The sequence below is a fragment of the Enoplosus armatus genome, chromosome 10 (assembly GCF_043641665.1).
Source record: "Enoplosus armatus isolate fEnoArm2 chromosome 10, fEnoArm2.hap1, whole genome shotgun sequence".
Classification (NCBI taxonomy): Eukaryota; Metazoa; Chordata; class Actinopteri; order Centrarchiformes; family Enoplosidae; genus Enoplosus; species Enoplosus armatus.
Genome location: NC_092189.1, coordinates 15,321,485 through 15,339,862, shown reverse-complemented (window position 1 = coordinate 15,339,862; position 18,378 = coordinate 15,321,485). Strand labels below are relative to the sequence as shown.

The 18,378-nt window shown below is 40.0% G+C and overlaps 2 protein-coding genes across 5 annotated transcripts; one reads left to right on the top strand and one right to left on the bottom strand.

Annotated features, from left to right (window-relative positions):
• Window positions 1–156: 156 nt before the first annotated feature.
• Window positions 157–5,391, bottom strand: rbmx (RNA binding motif protein X-linked). Of its 2 annotated transcripts, XR_011597557.1 has the most exons (10): window positions 5,146–5,391; window positions 4,910–5,035; window positions 4,244–4,350; window positions 4,004–4,163; window positions 3,765–3,908; window positions 3,417–3,534; window positions 3,113–3,241; window positions 2,936–3,027; window positions 391–553; window positions 157–291 (listed from the first exon to the last, which is right to left on the bottom strand). XR_011597557.1 is itself a non-coding variant. In XM_070912924.1 (9 exons), the coding sequence occupies exons 2-9, from the start codon at window positions 5,016–5,018 to the stop codon at window positions 1,796–1,798; spliced, it is 1,176 nt and encodes a 391-aa protein (XP_070769025.1). In that variant the 5' UTR covers window positions 5,019–5,035; window positions 5,146–5,391; the 3' UTR covers window positions 1,491–1,795. The 2 variants fall into 2 exon arrangements, 1 of the variants encoding a protein (XP_070769025.1); XM_070912924.1 differs by lacking the exons at window positions 157–291; window positions 391–553 and adding an exon at window positions 1,491–2,112.
• Window positions 5,392–7,498: 2,107 nt separating this feature from the next.
• tm9sf5 (transmembrane 9 superfamily protein member 5) lies at window positions 7,499–17,364 on the top strand. 3 transcript variants are annotated; one of them, XM_070913250.1, is made up of 18 exons: window positions 7,499–7,750; window positions 8,421–8,488; window positions 8,602–8,695; window positions 8,816–8,943; window positions 9,112–9,241; window positions 9,776–9,903; window positions 10,046–10,160; window positions 10,301–10,380; window positions 10,494–10,599; window positions 11,016–11,066; window positions 11,413–11,545; window positions 12,184–12,303; window positions 12,400–12,457; window positions 12,629–12,788; window positions 12,877–13,028; window positions 13,157–13,268; window positions 13,648–13,819; window positions 15,663–17,364. In XM_070913250.1, the coding sequence occupies exons 1-18, from the start codon at window positions 7,613–7,615 to the stop codon at window positions 15,728–15,730; spliced, it is 2,013 nt and encodes a 670-aa protein (XP_070769351.1). In that variant the 5' UTR covers window positions 7,499–7,612; the 3' UTR covers window positions 15,731–17,364. The 3 variants fall into 3 exon arrangements, with proteins under 3 accessions (XP_070769351.1, XP_070769352.1, XP_070769353.1); XM_070913251.1 differs by lacking the exon at window positions 11,016–11,066; XM_070913252.1 differs by lacking the exon at window positions 11,016–11,066 and having other exon boundaries at window positions 10,494–10,605; window positions 11,416–11,545.
• The last annotated feature ends 1,014 nt before the right edge of the window (window positions 17,365–18,378 follow it).

Below are 18,378 nucleotides of genomic sequence, written 5' to 3'. Positions count from 1 at the left end.
TCATTTATCACTATTAGAAAAGTTCCACAATCACAACAACAAAAAAAACAAGGCCTCAGCTCCATTTAAAAAATACAGTTACAGTCACCAGGTCAGGGGAGAATTGTGCCAATTGCATTCTTGTTTCATGACAAGACAAAATTGATGAAACAAAGCTATTTTCAAAGTCTTTATTTAAAACACCACACAATGTAAATTTGAGCAAGTCCTCAGCCTGTGTTCTTCCACGTTCAACACGCATTTCCACTTGAAGACTCAGCCAGCAGCCTGAACAGAGGCCAGTGCCAGCATCTGAAAGACAGTTAACATTAAAAACAACTTATTACATAACAGTATTCAAAAACATTACTTTGCAAAGAACTTGCATACTGTGCTGTAGTTATAACTTACCATAATGTTCCGCGATGGTACTTTCCTTTCACACCATCAACACTTATTACGATTCGTCTGGTGGACATACCCGCACTGGTGCACTGTGGTTTCACTGGTCCAACAACTTGAAGATACAATTCAGGTAAGTTGCAAGGGCAGTTGCCTTGGAGGGGTGTTCATCCTGCAATGAGAACATAATATTAACATGTTGCCCTTCTCTTAATCATGTATTCATAAGACATCTGAGAATTATTTTGTAGTTCTTGGTCCGACTGCGATTTCGCTTCAGTGATTGTGTCCAGTTTGGCAGTTAGGACGGTGGCGTTCTTCCAGAGGTCTCCATTGTTTGAATTGGCATGCTTGTGGAAAATGTTTCGATACTGAGAAAATGGCTCTTAATTCAAAAATGGATTTGGATTTTTACCAAGAAAAACATTCTTACAAATGTCTAGACATCTTTACGTAGGATTTAAAACTTCACAGATGCCAATCATTTTACTGAGGTTGGACGATTGGTTAGGCAAAAGGGATCATTGTTTTGAGGGCTCAGTTGGCAAAATGGCTGTTAAACTTTCATTGCTGAAAAGGGACGAAACTTCTTGGGATGGTGCTGCACAATGTTAGCTGATGAAAACGGACTACAACAAAAAAGGCACATTCAGTTGACCTCCCTTTTTTTGTCCTCTGAGGCAAAAGTTGTCTTGAATATCTCCCTTTGAAGGGAGACTGCAATACAGGACAATGAGAAACTCATGAGAAACAAAGAGGTTTGCTTTGCTTACCAGCTGTTGACTACCAGTCGAGTTGCATTTGGTTGTTGTTGCCTTTGGTTTTGTCGTTGCATGCCATCAAATGGCTCTAGGGTGATGGATCCATTTCCAAGGAAACTACATTGGAACATTTTGACAGTAACATTTGCCTAACTCTTGAAAACAGTAGCGTCCAGTTGATGGCACATTCGTCTTAAGAATGAACTCAAGTCACTCGACTATTTATATAGAACGAGCAGAGACTCACCTAAGCTTCACAGAAAACTTTGTAAAAAAAGGAGATCATGTTGTCACTCAACATTCATGTTGCATGTCTCTGGTCTTGTTTTGAAAATCGATGAGCAGTGGTCAAGGTACAACTAAAAGCTTTATTAGTGTAGGAAAGCCAGACGTATAGGGCATTGCAGATTCACCAGCACTGAATGTACAAAAACTAACACTCACTTGGTAACTGTACTGTTACATGAGCAAGAGAAATACTAAAAAAACAAATTAGATTTACACATAAAAAACTGGGAAAGTCAAGGTACAGTTCAAAGCTAAGCTTCATATTCCACAGACATGGCTATTTTGTCTTGTTGGCAGATTTCCAAAACACTTGTAACTGTGCACGGAGAACGTTTGCTTTAATGTGCTTTCCAGTCCAGTTCAGTTCAGTATCTGCTGCGAGCCATTCCTCTATCAGGTCGATTGCCACCACGGCCACCACGTGGCCCTCCACGACTTGAGCTGCTGTATGAATCACGAGGAGGGTAGCCTCTCTCAACAGGGGGAGCTGGGCCCCTCTCCTGCCTGCCCATTCGCTCACCACGGCTAGGTGGATATGGGTCACTCCGACTGCTGGGGTAACTGTCACGACTGCCATAGCCATCCCGGGAACTGCTGCCATAGTCATCGTAACGACTGCTTCCACTGCTCCCACCATAGGATGGTGGGGGGCCCCGTGAAGGAGGGGCGCTGCGAGAGTTACCTGCAGGGTCAATGGGTCAGGTAATTGGCAAGGTTCAATTGACACATTTTCTTGCACGGTCAAGTGCTCATTTTTGTGCCAATAGAATTCATTCTGTGACAAGTAATAGGAAATGGACGACATGTTTAAATGTCCCATCATGTTATCGGTCTTACATTTAACAAGGATATTTGGTTGATACGGGCAGTAACATATCCAAGCACAGGGAACAAACGGGCAGTGTTACCCATTTCAGCATGCCATTGATTTGAGTAGCCATTTTTCCTTTTAGAGCTCCAAGTGTTAGAACTGCAGGTAAGGACGAGGTTCTCAGAGTTGTCTTGATGGTTTTTTGAACGGTACTCCTTGAGGGAGTGCTTTGCAACACATACCGAGTGGTCAACGGGTGTTTCCAAGGACTTTTTGGGGTTCCTTATGATTGCAAGCTCTCTGGGGCACATTAAATATTCTGCGTTATGTCTGCATGACATTGCCACAAAAACATTTTTTTTGCTGAATGCAGCGGTAATATGGACTGTGATATGTGGACACAGCTTTTGAATCTAATTTTGTTGTTCAATTGAGGTGCCAATGGTTATATATTTCTAATAGCAGGAAAATATGCAACTTGGACCCGCAGGTCAGGGATGCAGCAAAGGGAAAGAAAAAAAAGTTTAAAGAGGCTGCCTGAAATGGTGTTTCCTCTGGGAAGGGGGAAAACTGCAGCGTCTTGTGCCTGGAGATTGCGGTAGTCAGAGCTGTGTTTTGGTTGGTTATTTGTGCAGCTCTTCTTTGTGCGACAGTGGTTATCTGTTGCCATTACACTCATGGAGTCATATCTTACCGTAACCCTCATATGAATCCCTGTAGGAGCCACCACTTGGACGGTCCATATAGCTTCTGGGTTCCCGGCCTCCCCCATAACCATCGCGGTCACTAGATAACAGGAAAAATTGTTAGTTAATGACCAGGTGAGATCTGATCTCAGTTTTTAACTTTTTGTACCAACCCGTATTCATACCTGTATCCTCTTGACATTGACCCATAGTCATCTCGGGAACTGGAATTGGAGTATTCCCTGTATGAATAATCTCTGGGAGGAGGTCCATAGTCCCTCGAATCTCTGGAGTTATAATCCCGACTGGAGTAGCTGTGAAACATATCATAATTAACTGCAAAACTGTAGCCATGATGTGTTAAATATTTTACTCCGTAAGTGACAAAAACTGTTAAAATTATAATATATGAATGAATTTGGATCATATCTTAATCAGGATTCTTTTGTTTTATTTCTATTAAGTAACCAAAACGTTTGTTTGTTCTACCTATCCTTTGAGTTGTAATGGTCATCTCTTGGTGATGGATAATCGTCCCTCCTGGACATCATGGAGTCTCTGCGAGGAGGGGGTGGACCGTAGGGATCCCTGTCCCTTGACATGGGGGCTGGAACACACAAAGTAATGACAAACTGGCTAATTAATCACCAAATACCTTTGAGGTACACACAGTCCATCTGGGTACTTGCTGGAGAACTAGATAAGTGAAAATTGGAGGCTCTAAAACCTGTTGAAGTCTACACCACCAGCACACCCAGGTACAATTTTAGAATTTCTTCCACATCTCTGGGTGCATTTAAATTGAGGTAGGTACCAACAGAATTGCCTTTCTCTTACCTCTGCTCATGGGACCAGACGGGGCAGACCTCTTGGGTGGGGGACCTCCATTACGAACTGGGGGTCCTCTCTTTAGCGGAGGGGGGCCTCTGGATGACATCCCTTTAAAGAAGGGTTCTACATTCCCTGAATTATCATAGTAGTCTTTTCACAGACAAGAAAGGCAAATATTAAAAACACATTATTAACATTCAACGAGAATGTTACATATGCGATACATAAATTAATTAATAATATACCTCTGGATGGTGGGCCCCTCATACCACCTCCCCTGGAACCACGGGGGCCTCTGGGAGGACCACGACTGCGCGAGTGCATGGGTGGAGGTCCTCGCCTGCCAGCACTCTCAAACTGAGGCTTTGTAGCTTGCTCCACTTTGATAGGCTTGCCATCAAGAGACTGTGGTAGAAGAGTTACAATTACAATCACAATTTCAAGCAGATCTCTCAAGATTACGGCTGATTAAAGTCAGTGAGTACCTTTCCATTCATCTCACGTGCTGCATCCTTTGCATCAGCTGGACTTTCAAAAGTAACAAAAGCGAAGCCTCTTGATTTGTTTGTTTCACGGTCTTTCATCAAAATAACTGGAATTAGGAAATACAGAGTGAGGAGAGAGCTTGTCCTTTGTGACTGTTTAAGTGGATTACATTGTTTGGCAGACAAAAAAGATAAAACATTTTTGCAACAGTTAAAGTTACACAAAAGCATGTTCTTTTTACTACCTAGCTGTAATTAAGACTCTCGATTTTAATCAATGTGTCCCCTTCATTGTTCAAGGGGTTTATTATTTCCTGCTGCAAAAAAATAGGGACTGGAGCAGCAGGAAAAACATGAGCTGGTGATTGTACACCTGAGTCAGTGTAAGTAATATAAAATGACATAATCATTTAATAAATTCACAACTAATTCTGAAAATAGCATTAAATGAAAATGAGCCTAAATGTAATTCACGGCCCCAAGGAAAAAACTGAAAAAGCAGACATTTGATAGTTTTATAATTAGAGCCAAGTTAGGACACACACACCTTATTAAAAACAGTTATTAGCAATTAAAATTCTTAAAAATAACGGAAACAGTGTTGCATTTTAAGTTAACCACAGAACGAATTGAGAATAAAATGCCCAACAGTGGCTGCATTCACACCTTCAACAATCCTGCCATATTTGCTGAAGTACTGCTCCAGGGCCTTCTCGGTGGTCTCGGTGTTCAGCCCTCCGATGAAGAGCTTCCCTGGTCGGTCTGCCTCTGCCATGCTGCAATATCCACCACCTACAACAAATGAAGGGTCGTATGTAACGTTTGTCATTGGGACTTTGAGCGTTTACAAACACAAGCATATAGCGTTGTATTGACCTCAGTATGCAAACACTTCTGAATACCTTGCTGCTGGCGAAAGTCTTGGGGTGTTGAACGCGCAAAATGGCGATAAACGTGCCAGCGGTTGGAGCTACTTATTTAGCTAACGCTAGCTGGCAAGCATTCAAGGAACTAACGAAGGGCTCGGGCTTTACAAATGCTAACACGCTACTTTAAAAGCATAAAAAATACATACAACTAATGTTATATTAACGGTGCAAGCACGCAGCCAGCTGCTACCAGACAGCACTATGCCGCCGCTTTGTGTGGGTTACGACAGATCTTCCACGCCCTTCCTTCTTCTTCTATCCTGTTTCCGGCAGACCAGACGCCCCACGGCGTAACGCTGCCGCCTACAGTTGAAATCGCGAATCACGTTAGTTTTATTTTATTATTACGTGAGCATGATTTGACTGTAGCATGAATAAATTCAAATCGGTCCTGTATATAAAAATCCCCCCCAGACAAGTTATACAACATGTAAAAACGTTTCCACATCACACTTGTATAAGCTGGAAGTTCCAAACTAGTTATCACAAAATCATGCTTGTAGGCTGGCTGCTATCAGACTTCAACTCAGATTTAAAGTGAGCACAGAGAAACCTTTACCCAACAGATGAATGTGAAAAGAGTCTAGTGTCAAACTCTGCACAGTGAAGGGAACTAACAATAAGAAAAACACATTTTTGAGTGGATGGGAACTTCACTTACAGTTAAGGAAAAGAAGAAAATACCCAGTTCAACAATATTATAATATATGACACCACTGAATGCACCAATGCTCATTGTTATGTTGGAGACCAAAAGTAGCCAGTGTGGATTACTATTTTGGATACAATCACACAAATCATCAAAAGGTTTTACAAGACCTATTAAACCAATTATTCAGAAATAAATTCCTTAATCTCCTGAAGCATGGCCTTCAACCTGATGTCGGCTATGCATTCTTTCTTGTGACAGATTCTTAAGCCCCTTTTCAGCCACAGCCCTATCAGAGGGAAAGAAAATTCGAGCATACCTAAATTGTCCTTCTTATATGGAGGGGACAGTATCTAACTGTCAGAACCTACCCAATAGGGAGGATAGGTTTGTGGTCAGTTTGGTGAGACTTTTTCTATAAGTATATCTATATTTCATCAGTATGAGCTTGATAAATGTAAGACTTCCTTCCTTAGAAAATATGAAGTGAATTGTATGGTATAAAATGGAGCTTTAGGAAGTTATAGAATCAGATAGTTCAATTCAGTCATTAGAATGCCACAACAAAATATATTAGATATATTATTAGATATATTTTGTGTCATCAATAGTGATGCATTAACATGTAAGCAGCATTTTAATGTAACTAGTCAAGATGGAACAATAGAAGTATGATGAAGCATTACATGGATATACTTGAGTAAAGTAGCCTACAAGTACCTCAACATTGTACAAAAATGTACAGTACTTAAATAAAAATGCACTTACTTTCAACAAGGGCTAGACAGATAAACCGGCCAGGCTGATATTAGCTCATGGCAGGTAACCAATATGTTGATCAACAAGTAACACAAACTGGGTTGTAATGAGATGATCCATCAAACAGGCTTTTCAAGAATACCAGCATTTCTCGTTTTTGTGCCTCTTTTGGTTAAGGAGTAATTATTTCATAGTGGGTCATTTTTAATAACAATAGCATTCAAGATCACAAAAACATATACGTTTTAAGAGTAGATGTAGTGGATGACATTTTGCACATTTTGTTTTTTTCTGTCCAAGATCTGTTTACAGCATCTGTGTAGGCTACCCGTTCCGATTTTTCTAGTCAGGCGTCTTTTACAATGATCTCTAAAATTAGGCCGTATTATCTGAATGTTATTTGTTATATCTAGTACTACTGCCACAGTCTTTCATTAAGCGTTTTTCTAACTTATAGCAAAGAAGCTGTGTGACTTTCTACACCGACCCTGCTTACGTGCAGTATGAAACACAGCATTGTTCTCGTAGCAAACACGAGGATGTTTATCGAGCAGCAACCTATAAGCAACGTCAGTGTTACTTCCACGGTGTCAAGTCGGTCAGAAAATATGACGTCCGATGTGATCCTTTCAGTGTAAGACCATTTGCGATGTACGTGTGGCTCAGTTTCAGAATGTATTTCTTTATAATCACATTTATACAGAATTATCCTACAAACGAATTGATGGGTATGTGTACATCGCCTATAAATGTATAAATCCTACATACTAAACAGATCACCTATTGTACGTATTTATTTCGAAGGTAAAATCGTTTGACTTCTGGTGCTAGTCTTGTGACTTCCGGTTTGCTTGACAGAGCTGTACGTCACGGATGCTGGTTGCGCCAGACAGGTCAGCTCAGCCTCTGCGTCCCGAGTAGAAGGACCTAGCTAACAGTGTACCGCTAGAAAACATTCCCTTCCCTTGCAAGAAGGAACCCTCTCCTTTGACATAAGTATACAAAATATTCGAAGTACCGTGTCCGCTAAAAATGAAGAGGCGGATACACTTTGGTTTTGTGCTGGTTTATTTGCTAGTGTTCTGTTTCTGTTCGTGCTCGGCGTTTTATCTTCCGGGTTTAGCCCCAGTGAGTTTTTGTGAAGACGGCAAAGGTGGTGAAGATTGCCAGGTACGGTGAATTCCTAAGACTCACAATTCCTATGTAATGTTGTGGATTTTCTGCTGTATTTGGAATTGGCATAGCCATTGCAATTTGTTGTCTTCCGTTGTCTTGCTAGCTAGCCAGCCCTCTTCTTAGGCCCCGGCTATTACCTGGAATCGGAGCACTGGGATAGTATTCTGATGCATTGCTAATTATTTTTGTGGGCACTCTCTGTCATTGCCAAGGGAATATATACATTTACTGAGGTGTCGGGTGTTTCACAAGCCTAGTATTAGACTGTTTACACACCGATTCAAATAATGAATGACAACAGATAATAGTCAACATTGTACAAACCTGACTGATCACTGCTCTGCTAACGTTACCTGGCACAGACCAGCTAAGTTTGGACTGGCCAAGACGTTGGGATCTAGCAAATCATTTACCCTTTTGAGAGACAGATTAAGTATAACGATCTACCACAAATGAGTTAGTCTTTGGTTACGACTGAGTAATTCCCTCCTAATTAATATTAGTTGTATGAATGGACCCGAAACATGGCCAACCCTGTCAGCTTTCGGCCTGGTAACTGCACAGCACTCAGCACAGGTTTGGCCTGATTCTAGCCTACCCATTTGTCTTTGTTTCAGTTCAACAAATATAGACTGGCAGACAAACTGGTTTTGCTTCTTTACAGACAGAGATTCAGCTGTTTGTCAATCGCTTGGACTCAGTGGAGTCAGTCCTGCCTTATGAGTATGATGTGTAAGTAGCATTTCCTTTCTGCTTGATGCTATTTGTGTAATGTCTAGATATACGTTTTCCAAGCTCAATATCATCCTCTCATTGTGTTTGACCATCTTTGAATTTGTTAAAAGGTTTGACTTTTGCAAAGATGTCAAGGAAAAGAGGCCTTCTGAGAACCTTGGACAGGTGCTGTTTGGTGAACGAATTGAGTCTTCACCATACAAGGTGGGTGTAAACCAGAAAAGCCTGCATGGCGTTAATTATGTTGCTTATATTAGATTCAATATAAGTTCCATTTGTTAAGTATATTGTGTTGATACAACGTGACTCATCTGTCTTTTCCAGTTCAACTTCAAACAAGATGTTAAATGCAAGACGGTGTGCACAAAAAGCTACAAGAAAGGTACCAAGGAGGATGCAACCAAACTGGATTTTCTGAAGATGGGAATGCAGCTGAACTACCAGCACCACTGGTTAGTAAAAGATTGGTATTATAAGCCTTTATGCGTGAGTGCTTTGTTAAATGAAGCTTTTGTTTGAGAGATGGATGACAGCAGTAAATTAAAATAGTCAGCAAACAGATATGAGCACAGACTTTGATTAATAAGACGCCTGTTGAGTTAAAGCAATTATTTTTTCAGGATCATTGACAACATGCCAGTGACATGGTGCTACGATGTGGAAGATGGTCAGAAGTACTGCAACCCGGGCTTCCCCATTGGCTGCCTTGTTACCTTAGATGGCAGAGCTAAAGATGCTTGTGTTATCAATGTGAGTTGTGATTTCTGTCTATGAACGTGTACTTAACATATTCAGTTTTACCTAATTGGTCATCTGGTAATCATTCTGATACATTGAATTACCCGGGATCCTTTGATTTGTCAGTGATGTCCCTGAAATATGTGGTAATTTAGTATTTTCACATCAACTGATAATAAGTGTAATAATTTGTATCTAGTTATAATATATATATATTAAGTAATATATGTAATTTTGCTTATTTTAGTGAGTATTTATAAAGCATATAGGGTTCTTGTATTAAAATACAAAAGTGGTGTTTTAAATTATTGAATTATTGAAGTCATTTATGTAACCAAAAATATCAGATCACATTATCAGAATTGATTCAGGCCATACAGATACAGAACAGTACAAGTGACATAAGTAGGATAAAGGTGACGTTGGAGGTCTTGTTATAAGTACAGTATACTGTAGGAGATACTCAAAAACATACAGATGCTTGTTTACAAATCTTACCCTAAGGAATCTGAGTACCTGATATTAAATACGATTTTTTTTTTTCAGTCGGAGTTCAACAAGAAGAACACATTTTACGTCTTCAACCATGTGGACATCAGGATCACATACCACAGTGGAGCATCAGAGGGATGGAGAGGGGCTCGGCTGGTCGCTGCCACTCTCGAGCCAAAGAGGTAATTGTGGTTGGTTGTGTTTTTAATTTAGGTCTGCTTTACCTTAACATGTTGCGACTGAATGGCAACTCACCATCCAAAACTAACACCAGATTCATTAATAATCTGACATGAAGGATTTTGTGTGTTTCCTACACAACAGTATCAAAAATACGGATGAGAAAAACCCAAGTTGTGAAGGAGGTAGCCCAATGGAGGTCCCTGGCGAGTTTGATAATGATGTGTCAATAATTTACACCTACTCTGTCACATTTGAGGTAGGCCTCCAAGCTATATGATGTATTGTATAACAAATTATATGCACTTAATATATAACAATTACTATGTACCACTGAGAATGGGGGAAAAAACAAAAATGTATTTGTGATGATTTTGGGAATAACTTTTTTTTTTACAGGAAAACAATTCTATCAAGTGGGCCTCTAGGTGGGACTACATCCTGGTTTCCATGCCTCACACAAACATCCAGTGGTTTAGGTATGAAGATGTTTTTTTCACATTGTGCACCACAGAAACACTCTCTTCCTAAAACTACCTGAGTCTTGATGCTTGTTAGTTGATGCCATGGTATGTCTTGTGTGTTTGTCCAGCATCATGAACTCCTTGGTCATTGTCCTCTTCCTGTCTGGCATGGTTGCCATGATCATGCTGAGAACCCTGCACAAGGACATTGCCAGATACAACCAGGTGGACCAGGTAAAGGCATTGTTGAGCCTCTCTCAGTTGGAGCTGATCCAGATGTGCATATGAAGCACTAGGATACAAGTGAAGATTTCTTAAAGATGCAGTTGTTAGAAATGAGCCAAAAACAGATTATACGCTTAAGTGTACAGTACAGTTTGAATCTCATAGTTCTTGTGTTATTTGTGTGTTGCAGTGCACCATGTTGCCACCATGCAAATTAACGTTAAAGTAGCTGGTATTTCAGTGAACTTTGAAGAGCAGCCTTGTTTTTAGCTAGATGACTATACATTATTGAGGTTATGTTATTGGGGATTAAAAGGTAATTTAATGTCTGTGGTGGTAAATCTTTCTTATTTCACCATGGATAATTACCCGGCACGCCGGGTGCACAGTACCCAGAAGTATAAATATTTTGTTACATTTCACAGGCAGACTTGATAAAGCTTCCATCGACCAAGGAAAAATCCTCTCTACACTATGTAAGCTTATTGAAAGCTGTTTTAACGAAAACCTTTTGTGGATATTAAATCAAGGGTTTGGGTGTGTGATTGTGGCAAACATTAAAACAGAACGTAAACTGTGGTGTGGAGTTTGAGTTTCAAGAAAGGGGGTTATACTTAAGAACTGACTGAGGAGTTTTCCACATCAAATTGTACATCTTTTGGTAAACCAACTTTTCTCAGTCTTCACCTTATTTTGCTTTGCTAGCAGGTTGTGAGGTAGTATTCACTGCTCGGTGGTCAGTTAACCTTCAGCTTTTATCATTTGCAAATGTTAAGTACTGCCTTGATTGTGACTGTTGTATTGCTGTCCCTCCCCTCCCAGGAGGATGCACAGGAGGAGTCGGGGTGGAAGCAGGTGCACGGGGATGTTTTCCGTCCCCCCAGGAAAGGCATGTTGCTGTCTGTGTTCCTTGGACAGGGCACCCAGATCTTCATCATGACCTTCATCACACTCTGTAAGGACTATTTTACATTAGGCTGCAATATATTGCATATTAGAGTTACATTCTTATTAACTTCTATCATTCGTTTCACTTTTACTTAATGTTCACCACATATAATACATCAAGGCGTGACACCAGTGTCACATTTTCTGTGCTCACACAATTGTTACCGCAATTTATATATTGTTGCGGTCAGTATTACACTAAAGGGCTGCCCTGTTGTTGTAAAGCAAAGGGCAATTCATATAAGGAAGTTTAGTATATTAAACAAACAGAGTGTATTTGAAAACTGAATTAAAATACAAGACATTATACGAAAAGCTTATCTCCCAAAATATACTTGTTTAATTCCCTTAGCAGAGTTTTATATAATATATTTAAATATTTCCACCAAAGGAGTTCAGAACAAGGTTGAGTCTCCTTCTGTGGGAGCCTCTGAAATATAGTGAACTACGCTATCAACCAAGGTGACACATGTAAAGGCATATACAAACATTGTCAAGCCAATTTTAAGTTTTACAGTCTGAAGTTATGGGACAGAGGATGAGAGTAGCATTAAAAGCAGTGATTGTATTGATATTTCAGTACTTAATTTCCAATGGTGCTGGTATGTCTGAATGAGTGCACTGATGACTGTTTGTCCACTGTAGTCCTGGCCTGTCTGGGTTTCCTGTCCCCGGCCAACAGAGGGGCTCTCATGACATGTGCTGTGGTCCTCTGGGTTCTGCTGGGAACTCCTGCTGGCTATGTGTCTGCACGCCTTTACAAAAGTAAGAGTCCAGGGATAACTTTGTAGGACAGTTTCATTAAAGTCTTAAGAATCAACACATCATGATATCCACATCCATCTCTGTTTCTATTCTCAGCTTTTGGAGGTGAAAAGTGGAAGACGAACGTCTTGCTGACAGCACTCTTGTGCCCAGGGTACGTTCACTTGCTGCATTTGCTGAGCATTCGTTTGTTTGTCTAATTTTGGTACTTCAGTTCTTCTTGGAGTGCTGGAGTGACATATTTTGCCTTGCACACTGCTTTTATCCATCTCACATGTATTATCTTTTTCTGTGTCATTGTCCTTCGTCCACCTCTCTTCTCTAGTATTGTGTTTGCAGACTTCTTCCTGATGAACCTGATCCTTTGGGTGGAGGGTTCCTCAGCAGCGATCCCCTTTGGCACTCTGGTGGCCATTTTAGCTCTGTGGTTTGGAATCTCTGTGCCCCTCACCTTCATTGGTGCCTACTTTGGATTCAAGAAGGCTGTGAGTTATGTCTCCTAGTTTATGAATTTATCTATCTTGAAATTGTTGATTGTAGATTAAATGTGTGTGTGTTTCTGCTCCTGTGCAGGCAATTGAGCAGCCAGTGCGAACAAACCAAATCCCTCGTCAAATTCCTGAGCAGTCATTCTTTACAAAGCCTATTCCCGGTATAGTAATGGGTGGCATCCTGCCCTTTGGCTGCATCTTCATCCAGCTGTTCTTTATCCTCAACAGCATTTGGTAAGAATACAGAAATGCTGTTAGTCCAGATTGGTCTGCCGCTCCTCTTTTGAACAACATGCCCATCACCCATCTTTACAGCAGGGTGGAGTTTGGCTCTTTGTCAAGTGTCGCCTTTTATTTTTCAGGTCTCATCAGATGTACTACATGTTTGGGTTCCTCTTCTTGGTTTTCATTATCCTTCTCATCACCTGCTCTGAGGCCACAATTCTGCTCTGCTACTTCCACCTATGTGCTGAGGTACCTGAATGTTCAGAGAATTTTGTCTCATTCACCAGATTTGAGTCTGGAAACATTAGTTACTTACAACATTAGTTACAACATAAAAATAAATTCAATGTTAATAGCATATACTGTACTTGCCATATTATAGTTCTTCTTGTGTAACAAAGGAAGAAATAAAAATATATCTACGGTATCTTTGTCTAGATCCTAAATATATCATCATCGTACCCTTATTTTCCATCGTACACCCCGACTACATGTTATGCTGATATTTTTTTACAGGGTAATCGTCAATACGGCTTTTTATTTCTGCTTTTTCCATCTGCTCCAGATTTCAGTTGACATATCCTCATTATTGGATCCTAACATGTCTTCCTTTGTAATGTGTGTCCAGGACTACCACTGGTGGTGGCGTTCCTTCCTGACCAGCGGCTTCACAGCAGTCTATCTGTTTATCTATGCTGTACACTACTTCTTCTCGAAGCTGCAAATAATCGGAGCTGCCAGCACCATCCTCTACTTTGGATACACTATGATTATGGTCCTCATCTTCTTCCTCTTCACAGGTGAGGCTTTGAGTTAAGGATGTGTGAGTTCTTTAAGCAGCCACAATGATTCCCTGCTTGTCTTGACACATCACAATGAGATTGTGATCAGTTGCTTTTATTGGAGAGCTCAGTTTTTATAAAGATCACAAATTATCATCTATAAATATTATATCCATTTTTGAAAAAGAAAAACGGTTTCACTACAATCTTTTATGACCAGTGACTAAGCTCCAGTAGTTACCATGTGTCAGGCAGAAAGGGGTGTGTAGCTTGTAGATGTTAATGACGTTGTTTGCTTTGCTCAGTGACTGTAAAGTGCTACCCAACACCAGTTCAGTTGTACTGTGAAGATTCAGGACCTCCATCCTGTTCCTGTGAAATAAGAGTCCACACTATTGTGCAACATCTTTTTTCTTCTTTCCTTTGTGTATACTGGCTGTGCAGAAGCACAAATACAGTTAAAGAGCATTTATCTGCAAGGGCCCCATTTGAACATTTGTCATTTTTGTTTAAAGTTTAATGAAAATCAGAGAGACTGTGGGAAATGAGACTAGAATATTCCAAGTCCCTCTTGGCCAGATCTAGTTTTGCAGACTTATTTGGGTCAATTGTACTGTCTGTGGTTTCCAGTTTGACAAGCCAGAGCCTAGTTTTATCAGGAAGTTCCTTTTTTTTTTTTGTTCTTTTTTTTCTGTGGATCAAAAGATACAGGCACCACATTCACTCGTTGCCATGGATGATAACAAGTCTATATGTACTCAGGATTCCTGACCATCACTGTTAAGACAATTTCTCTGTGCTTGCACTTAAAATCCAGCTGTGTGACTAAGGTTTTGCAGATCTATGTACCACACACATCATCACAAAGCTGGGGTGGGCGGAACATTGTTTCCCCTTTTGTCTACATGTTAAAAGAGACAAAAACAGACACATGTTGACATGACAACAGCACTCTTCGGCCCTGTCCAGCTCTCTTGCACACCCACTCATGTGAGACTACGGGTGTGTGTGGGAAGAGGATAATATACAGGACTAGATAACAGCCTAGTCTTTATGTCGCCCAGAAATATACTGCTCACCATGATGTCAGAGGATGACATTTTTTCTGGTGTTATACTGTCATTAGGCCAGATAAAAGTTGTAGCCCTGCTTGTCACTGCAGCACTACTTGACACTATCTTAAGACAGAGCTGTAAGTAGCAAGGGGATGAGATGTCAAAAGATTATCACCAAGAAATAATCCAAGGATTCAAGGAAAAGATGATCACTTTCCCTCCTTGCTTCCAGTTTGGATCTAAATAATCCTAATCTCTCTCATTCCCCATTTTTAGTTTTTATTTTCTTGTCTGTCTTTTTCACCTCATCCCAACTTTGATCACAATTTAATTTGGGATTGGGCTGCGTGGCCCCCATTGAGCAGTCAGATAGGAGTTTTATACCCACATGAATTGATGCAGGATTTTGACCAATCTGGCTTCTCAACATTGGGAGTGGGGGGGGGGGGGGGTATTCTCTCTCCCTGACAAAATGAAGTCCTGGTGTTTTTGCGGTCTTGTGGAGATTGCAGCCTCAGCTCTGTCAAAGTTATTTTTCAAGCTTTTAGCAGATGGAATTTGATTTTCCTGCGACAGGAAGCTGGCTGTACAATTAGAAACTTTGGTTATTTTTTTGTGTCTGTGCTCCTGACGTACATTCATTTCAGGAACTTGTGACCTTTCACAAATGTTCTGCTTTACTCTTATTTCTCCCAAACAGATTTCATGACAGCTATTCCCACTTGGGTTTTTTTAAGTTTTTGTGTTATTTTTATCTTTTTGTAACATTTATCAAATCATTCCTCTAACCTGTGTTTTCTTCTCAGGTACAATTGGCTTCTTTGCCTGCTTCTGGTTTGTAAATAAGATCTACAGTGTCGTCAAGGTGGACTAAGGATTGAGGAAAAGACTGACTCCTTGCTGTCGCAGTACTGGCCTCCTCAGTGCTGGCTGTGGGGTAAAGTGGTCTGAATGGACCTGAACTGAAACCATCACTTATCATAGACAAGACCCGAAGAGCAGAGCCCGTCCTCTTTTGTGCTTTAAACCTATGTTGCTGTTGTTTTCTTTTTAAAAATATATATAATTTTGTGTTCACTGTTGACTGGTAATGTTTGGAGTGGCTCCTTGAAAATCAGTGTGGGTTCCAATGATCTAGCTGTCATAGTGAGCAGTTTGTTTTGGTGGGTTTAACAAGAAAAGCTGAAGCGTTTTTAATTTTAATTTTCTAAAGACAGTAAAATGTTCTGTATTTTGCTTTTTCTATTCCCTTATGGCTAAATGTTTTGTTTTTCATTACCTGTACTGATGATGAAAAAAAATCTGTGTACATATACTGTATAGAGAGAGTGAGCGAGAGAATGCTACTTAAAGATTGTCACCATTACGGAAACCTTCTGTAGGAGTTTTTTTTCCTTTCTTTTTTTTCTAAGGTAAAGATGGGGCTATACATCCTTAAATATCAGACTGTATTGTAGTTCAGACATTATATAAAACACTGACATTGCTATGATACATGTCCATTCTTTTGTATTTGATGGCTACATTTTAGTTTGCATAGAAGCAAAGGGTACACTTGATTAAGAAGCACATCTGTATCATAGAAGAATATGCTACAGCTAGAGTATGTTTCACATGAAGGATGATCAATGCCATGGCAGATTTGTTTGGCCCCGGGAGAGATTCTCACCTAGTTATCATAACGCAGTCCATGAATTTACTGATTAAGTACATATGCACCGTTGAGATGCACCCTTTTAGATTTAATAAGCGGTTTGCTGAACTTTAACTGCGTAAAACACTGCTGCCTTTTGCTTCGAGCAGTGTGGAGTCATCACCCAAGGTGATAACATTTTTACAAATAAATGCAATTAATTCAAAATAAAGGCCACGTTTTTTTTCTTTGAGCCACTAGAATGCATACATGAACGTTTCACACTCAGTTAACCAGGTTTCTTACTTTTTGAGTCAGGACATGAGGCTATGGGATTCAGTCTTCAGCTGCTACCCATAGTTTTTCTAGGTAGAAACCAAAACACAAAGCAAAATGATCATGCTGAGAGGAGACAGCGTTGTAAGGATGAGTATATGCAAGAACTCTCTGTCAGTATTTAATGCAGATAAATGCAGTGTAGTGCGCTATTTGTGGCCCCATCTTATTCTCCATACTCGGTCACGATTGTTCACATATTGTATAAAATAGCCTTTGACTTAGATCTCATTCATGCATTTATTTAGTTTCACTTTGATTTATGGGATTTCCTTCACTCAAATTCCCTGGTTATACACAATGTTGCTTTGCCTGGCGTCAAATGCAAATACATGACTACAGACTTCCTGTAAGTTAGTTGTTTTTGAAAGATCCTGCTCATTATATCTAAAGCATGGCATTGGTTGATGGGGGCACGCTAATGCACATCTGTTGTCAACTTTGTCTCAAGCAAATGTTTGATATGAAGAACGTATGTGTTGAATATAAAAATGTACACATATTACAATTAATTCACTTTTATTAAACAACAGACAACTTTTGATGTTGGATAATTAAACCACAAATAATACAAAAGCACAATAGAAATCACAAAAATATGTAGTTTTAAAGCACTTAAAAACATTATTTTCTCTCATTTGATGATAAATTACATACTGTACTGTACCCCCTTTGTCCTTTACACAGCAACACTCTGACAAACTCATTATACAAGTTTGATTGTCATTTTTAATACTGCAGTACAGATTTATCCAGTGACCTTTTGAATAAACCAAGGCTCAAACCTGCGCCGGTCCAGTAAGTTGTGAATTGTTTCCCAGAAAACTTTCACAGTCTAATAATAATAATGATAATAACAACACACTGGGAGCACCATAGCTCATACTGTTAAATTCTTTTTTGTTTTCCCTCAAAGGTTATAAAAACACGACAAAGTGGGGACTAGACACACTTTTCAAATAATGCACATAATGTAGTGATGCACATATGACATCCTTTGGCAACACATCATCTACCCAATCAACTCTGATTGCCTTTCTCTGAGATGAGTCATGGCAAGCATATAACACTTACATAAGTACTCATCGTCGCTGTGGCTTTAAACTATTACAAATACCGTATCAGGAGGTCTCTTTACAAATCTACATGTATTCAGTGGACGATAAGAAATCTGTTACATAAGATCTTGCGGCATGCAGCCTACGTTAAATAACAGGTAACTTCAGTTATCATACCCTGCTCTATATGCACTGTATATTTTCCATCACAAATACTGTGCTTCCTCAAAGACATTACGAAGGCAGCAAATACCAAATATGCACACAGTGAGACGCACAATTTCCACCTTGGTTGAGCAAAAGTTCAAGGAAACAAAGAGGCTAAGACAATGTGGCCATGTGTGGCTGTCCCATCAGGGAGAGGGACTCTTGTGTGTTCTCTAACCGGCACAATAAATCACTTCTTCTCATCGTCTCAAAAGGCGATTTGAGACTATGAACAGTTACTGCGACAGCGACGTAAACACACATGTTCACTTGCTCAACAACATTCAA